The 7,029-nt window shown below is 46.6% G+C and overlaps 1 protein-coding gene across 1 annotated transcript in view; it reads left to right on the forward strand.

The window, feature by feature from the left end:
- Window positions 1–5,670, forward strand: part of LOC144499960 (hemopexin-like) — a 47,008-nt gene extending 41,338 nt beyond the window's left edge. The window contains exons 9-10 of the mRNA XM_078222691.1: window positions 471–621; window positions 5,218–5,670. Coding sequence (XP_078078817.1) covers window positions 471–621; window positions 5,218–5,444 — 378 coding nt within the window. The 3' untranslated portion in view covers window positions 5,445–5,670. The remainder of the gene's footprint in view (window positions 1–470; window positions 622–5,217) is intronic.
- The last annotated feature ends 1,359 nt before the right edge of the window (window positions 5,671–7,029 follow it).

Below are 7,029 nucleotides of genomic sequence, written 5' to 3' on the forward strand. Positions count from 1 at the left end.
ATACACCACATCAACAGATTTACCCTCATCAACCCTCTCTGTGAATCATAGAATCCCGACAGTGCAAAAGGAGGCCATTCGGTCCATCGAGTCTGCACCGACCACAGTCCAACCCAGGTCCTATCCCCATAACCCCATGCATTTACCCTAGCTAATCCCCCTGACACTAAGGGGCAATTTATCACTGCCAATCAACCGGAGGAAACCCACGCAGACACAGGGAGAACGTGCAGACTCCACACAGACAGTGACCCAAGCCGGGAATCGAACCCGGGTCCCTGGCACTGTGAGGCAGCAGTGCTAACCACTGTGCCACCGTGCCGCCCCTATTTCTGTTTCTCACTGAAATAATAAGGAACCATCACTAATTCCCTAGAAATATTAGTAGAGGGGGTGCTGTAAAGTCAAATGGAAATGATTTAAAACTAACCTAAGATATGAGCCTATTAGAATGCTTGTTTAACTTTCAGGGACCACAGCTATTCATATACAAAGCGGATGCACAGTACACGCTGATTGAAGGATACCCAAAACCTGTCAGAGAAGAGCTGGGAATCCACAGTGCAGACGTCAGTGCAACATTTATTTGCCCAGGAACTTCCAAGCTTTACGTCATCTTGGGTAAGACAATTGCTAATGTTCATGTGGGGGCCTAGTGGGAATTCAGAAGGAATATTTCAGGATTTGATTTGATTTATTATTGTGACAAGGATTAACATACAGTGAAAAGTATTGTTTCTTGTGCGCTATACAGACAAAACATACCGTTCATAGAGAAGGAAAGGAGAGAGTGCAGAATGTAGTGTTACAGTCATAGCTAGGGTGTAGAGAAAGATCAACTTAATGCAAAGTCGGTCCATTCAAAAGTCTGACAGCAGCAGGGAAGAAGCTGTTCTTGAGTTGGTTGGTACGTGACCTCAGACTTTTGTATCTTTTTCCCGACGGAAGAAGGTGGAAGAGAGAATGTCCGGGGTGTGTGGGGTCCTTGATTATGCTGGCTGCTTTGCCGAGGCAGCAGGAAGTGTAGACAGAGTCAGTGGATGGGATGGGAAGCAAGTTAAGGAGATAACTAAACAGGTAACTCACCTGCTGACTCTCCAGAGCCTGTCCAACATCTACAAAGTACATGTCAGCAGTGTGATGGAATAATTTCCATTTGAAAGCAGCTCCAACAACACTCAAGAAGCTCAACTGAGAGAGTGCTGCACTGTCAGAGGGTCAGTGCTGAGGGAGTGCCGCATTGTCAAAGGGTCAGTACTGAGGGAGTGCCGCACTGTCAGAGGGTCAGTACTGAGGGAGTGCCGCACTGTCAGAGGGTCAGTGCTGAGGGAGTGCCGCACTGTCAGAGGGTCAGTGCTGAGGGAGTGCCGCACTGTCAGAGGGTCAGTGCTGAGGGAGTGCTGCACTGTCAGAGGGTCAGTGCTGAGGGAGTGCCGCATTGTCAAAGGGTCAGTACTGAGGGAGTGCCGCACTGTCAGAGGGTCAGTACTGAGGGAGTGCCGCACTGTCAGAGGGTCAGTGCTGAGGGAGTGCCGCACTGTCAGAGGGTCAGTGCTGAGGGAGTGCCGCACTGTCAGAGGGTCAGTACTGAGGGAGTGCCGCACTGTCAGAGGGTCAGTACTGAGGGAGTGCCGCACTGTCAGAGGGTCAGTACTGAGGGAGTGCCGCACTGTCAGAGGGTCTAATGTCCTAACTACATTAGGGATTGTGAGACTTAACAAAAGGAAAAGGCTGTTGTCTGCACACATTGATTCAAACTAACAACTGCAGGGTTTAGTGAAGGAGCTGCTGCCAGTGCTCAGGACAAACAGAGGCAAGCCAGGGAACTACAGACCAGTGACTCTCACATGTGTGGTTGGGGAACTACTGGAGAAGATTCTGAAGGAGAGAATCTCTCCATTTGGAGCAGCAAGGTTGGATCAGGGATAGTCAGCGTGGTTTTGTCAGAGGGAGGTCATCCCTAGCAAGTTTGATTGAATTTTTTGAGCGTGTATCCAAGTGTGTAGATGCAATTGATGCAGTTTACATGGATTCCAGCAAAGCCTTTGACAAAGTCCCACACGGGAGACTTATTAAGAAAGTAAATGCATATCGGATACAGGGTGATCTGATGAGGTGGATTCATAATTGGCTTAGGAGATCTATCTTAGGAGATGACAAATGGCTGCATTAGTGACTGGAGGCCAGTGACCAGTGGCGTATCACAGGGGTCCGTGCTGCACCCCCTATTGTTCATCATTTATATAAATGACATTGATGACTATGTGGGGGGTAGGATCAGTAAGTTTGCTGATGACACAATGATTGGCTGGGTGGTTAACAGTGAGGTTGAGAGTCTTGGGTTACAGGAAGATATAGACGAGATGGTCGAATGGGCGGATAAGTGGCAGATGGAATTTTGCCTGAAAAGTGTGAGGTGATACACTTTGGAAGGAGTAATTTGACAAGGAAGTACACTGGGAAGTTTGGAAGAACAAAGGTACCTTGGTGTGTTTGTTCCTAGATCTCTGAAGGCAGAAAGGCAGGTTAATAGGGTGGTGAAAAAGGCATATGGGACACTCGTGTTTATCAATTGGGGTGAGGTCATGTTGGAGTTGTATAGAACTTTGGTGAGGCCACAGCTGGAGCACTGTGTGCAGTTCTGGTCGCCACATTATAGGAAGGATTTGATTGCACTGGAGGGGGTTCAGAGGAGCTTCACCAGGATGCTGCCTGGGATGGAGCATTTAAGTTATAAAGAGAGGCTTGGGTTGTTTTCTCTGGAGCAGAGAAGACTGAGGGGTGACCTGATTGAGGTGCTCAGGATTATGAGGGGCACGGACAGGGTGGATAGGGAGCAGCTGTTCCCCTTTAGTTGAAGGGTCAGTTATGGGGGGACACAAGTTAAAAGGGAGGGGTGGGAGGTTTAGGGGGGATTTGAGGAAAATCCTTTTTACCCAGAGGGTGGTGAGGGTCTGGAATGTGCTGCCTGGGAGGGTGGTGGAGGAGGGATGCCTCACATCCTTTAAAAAGTACCTGGATGAATACTTGGCGCGTCATAACATTCAGGACTATGGGCCAAGTGCTGGCAAGTGGGATTAGGTGGGCAGGCCAGGGCCTTTCATGCATTGGTACAGACTTGATGGGCCAAAGGGCCTCTTCTGTACTGCAGTATTCTGTGATTCTGTGAAAGCAGCAGCCTCTGCAATACCTTAATGACCTCACACTCAAATCATGTGACCAGCTCTTAAAGCAACCTGCAACCTGCTTAAATATATAACATCCCTCCCCCTTTACTTCTGTGGTCATGACAACCAATTACTACAATGTTATACACAGGATCAATAACATTCTGGACACAGGGCTATGCATCATTGATCATTATACACAGCCAATAAGAGAGTCAATCAGGAAGATGTGTATTCACCTTTGGTTGCACAAGACATTCTGGAATTTGACTGTCCTTGACCCTAGAATTATGATTTGGAACTTCAGTAGACACTTGTTCTCTTGGAACTAATTCTGTATCATTCTCAAGTTAAGTATTTATTAGTGTCACAAGTAGGCTTACATTAACACAGCAGTGAAGTTACTGTGAAAATCCCCTGGTCGCCACAATCTGGCGCCTGTTCGGGTAACACTGCGGGAGAATTTAGCACAGCCAATGCACTCAACCAGCACGTCTTTCGGACTGTGGGAGGAAACCGGAGCACCCGGGGGAAACCCCCACAGACACGTGCAGACTCCACACAGTGACGCAAGCCGGGAATCGAACCCAGGTCTTGGTGCTGTGAGGCAGCAGTGCTAACCACTGTGTCACCGTGCCGGTATAGTAGCAAAGACACAATCATCAGGCAACTCAGATTAGCTAAGGTTCTGCAGTAATATTCACAACTCTCGGGACTAAAGAAGTCAGTACTTGTGACGATAATTTTAAGAAATCTGCTCTGTTTTCATGCTCTTATTTAAGTTTGATTAAGATCTACTTCTCTTTCCCTCAAACTGAAATTCAATCATTTTGTGATCACTGCTAACCTCGGGGCATCTTCACCATGAGGTCATTAATTCAACCCACCTCATTGCACAATACCAACTTTAGTATAATCTGTGCTCTGATTGGCTTTAGGACATACTGCTCTAAGAACCGGTCCTGAAAACACTATCAACTCATCATCCAGGCTCCCTTTGCAAATCTGAATCATCCAATCGATATGTAGATTGAAATCACCTATTATTATTGCTGTACCTTTTTCACAAAGCCCCATTCTTCCTTCCTGTACATCTCATCCTACAGCGTGGTTACTGTTAGTGAGCCTAAAAGTCACTATCAAAAGTGACTTCTTACCTTAACTATTTCTCATCTCTTCCCAAACAGATGTCACAACTTAATCTCCAGAACTAAAGAAATCTCTCTGTATTGTACCAATGTCATCCTTAATTAACAGAGTTACCTCTCCACCTTTCCCTCGCTTCCTGCCCTTCCTAAATGTCAGGTACCCTTGAATATTCAGGTCCCAGTCTTTGTCATCCTGTAACCATGTCTCTGTAATTGCTATCAGATCATATGTCTTTATTTGAACTGTCAATTCATCTGTCTTGTTATTGCTGCCAAATATCCTCTGTGCTGAGCGCTGGAGGGGCGGAGCAAAAATCTACCCCACTATATCCAGTGTATAGCTGGGACCAAAACAGCCAATCACACTCCGAGATACACCACACACCCAATCACACGCTGGGACAGATAACACAGTCAATCAGACATCAGGACAAATCACACAGCCAATCACATTCCAAGGATGTCACACAGCCAATCATACACTGAGATAGATCACTTGGCTAATTAATAAAAGCAAAATTACTGCGGATGCTGGAATCCGAAACCAAAAGAGAAAATGCTGGAAAATCTCAGCAGGTCTGGCAGCATCTGTAAGGAGATACAAAGCTGACAAAGGGTTGACTCGAAACGTCAACTGTTTTCTCTCCTTACAGATGCTGCCAGACCTGCTGAGATTTTTCTTTTTTTGGTTTCACTTGGTCAATTGGTGTCCTGCCCACACCAAGATGGTCATTATTGCTTCTGGGATCTTGCTGTGTGCAAATTAGCTGCTGCAATTCAGACATTACCGCAGCAACTTTATTTCACAAAGTTCTTCATTGGCTGTAAATTGCTTTGTGAGGTTCTGAGGTTGCGAAAGGCGCTGGAGAAATGTAATCTTCTTTTCCTGTTTGATGTTGCAGGAAATCAGGTGCAGACCATCAATCTGGAGCAGACTCCCAGGACTCTGGATAATGGGTTCCGAATTGGACATCCCCATGTAGATGGGGCCATTTGCAACGTGAACGGTGTCTACCTGTTCATCGGCACAAAATACTACAAGTATGATTCAGTTGGTGATCTCACCTCTTGGACAAATACTCCAGATCCACGGAGCATCAGCCGGGATTTCATGTCCTGTGCAGACTGATTGGATAGCCTAACGGCAGATGGGAGGGTGACTTTCAGTTCAGCATCAAATGGGAAGGTTCCGCTGGTCACCAATGATCAAAACACGTTCCCTGAAACTCAGCAATCACTGCTGCAGGTTCTCATTGAATGTAAACCCTTTCTGCTGACATCACTGCATAAAATAGAAAATACTGCAGACTTCTTGCTGATCTGTAACTCCCTTTAATAAAACAGCTGTTCTTGTAGATTCTCATTGTCTGTCTGGGATTTTCAACAATACTCTGCTACCTCTCTGGCTCATGGACCGGACACACACAAATCACTAAACAAATTCAACCAAACCTTTGAGGTTTTCTCACCTGCAGATTGAGTGGCACGGTAGCACAGTGGTTAGCACTGCTGCTTCACAGCTCCAGGGTCCCGGGTTCGATTCTCGGCTCGGGTCACTGTCTGTGTAGAGTTTGCACATTCTCCTCGTGTCTGCGTGGGTTTCCTCCGGGTGCTCCGGTTTCCTCCCACAGTCCAAAGATGTGCGGGTTAGGTTGATTGGCCAGGTTAAAAATTGCCCCTTAGAGTCCTGAGATGCGTAGGTTAGAGGGATTAGCGGGTAAATATGTGGGGGTAGGGCCTGGGTGGGATTGTGGTCAGTGCAGACTCGATGGGCCGAATGGCCTCCTTCTGCACTGTAGGGTTTCTATGATTCTATGAGTGGTGTTGGCACAGGTGGTGATGTGAGTTACTGACCTGAACAGACAAGAAATGTTCTGGAGTAAATTACTCTGTGCTATTCACTTGTTACAAGGTATTGGTTACAGTTTGGTATGTCTGCAGAAATCTTTGTAGTAAGAAGTTTAACAACACCAGGTTAAAGTCCAACAGGTTTATTTGGTAGCAAAAGCCACACAAGCTTTCGGCAGAGTCACACAAGCTGCGGCAAAGAATCTTTGTAGTCATACTTAACTCCTGGAACTATGTACAAGTACACAGTAAAACATTTAAGCTCAGAGCCACCTCCATGCTTGCTGATGTACACAGCTCTGTCCAACGTGAGACTGACTCTGGTGGAGATCATGTACTCTTTTACATCACTATGTGGGCAGTATTGTCCCATGTTAACCCGATATGTACCAGATTCATAAACCATACTCCTGATGTGAGCAATGCACAATTCACTGCACCCTTCCTGGAATGAACAGTGTTCCTCCACGGCTGATCACTTCTCCCCACTGGGTATAGAATCCTACAGTGCAGAAGGAGGCCATTTGACCCATCGAGTCTGCTCCAACATTCAATCATGGCTGATATGATTTTCATCCCCATTCTCCTGCCTTCTCCCCATAACCCTCGATCCCCTTATTGATCAAGAACCTATCTATCTCTGTCCTAAAGACACTCAATGACCTGGCTTCCACAGCCTTCTGCGGCAAAGAGTTCCACAGATTCACTACTCTCTGGCTGAAGAAATTCTTCCTCATCTCTGTTTTAAAGGAGCGTCCCTTCACTCTGAGGTTGTGCCCTCTGGTTCTAATCTCTCTCACTAGTGGAAACATCCTCTCCACGTCCACTCTATCCAGGCCTCGCAGTATTCTGTAAGTTTCAATAAG

Source organism: Mustelus asterias, chromosome 10 (genome assembly GCF_964213995.1).
Source record: "Mustelus asterias chromosome 10, sMusAst1.hap1.1, whole genome shotgun sequence".
Classification (NCBI taxonomy): domain Eukaryota; kingdom Metazoa; phylum Chordata; class Chondrichthyes; order Carcharhiniformes; family Triakidae; genus Mustelus; species Mustelus asterias.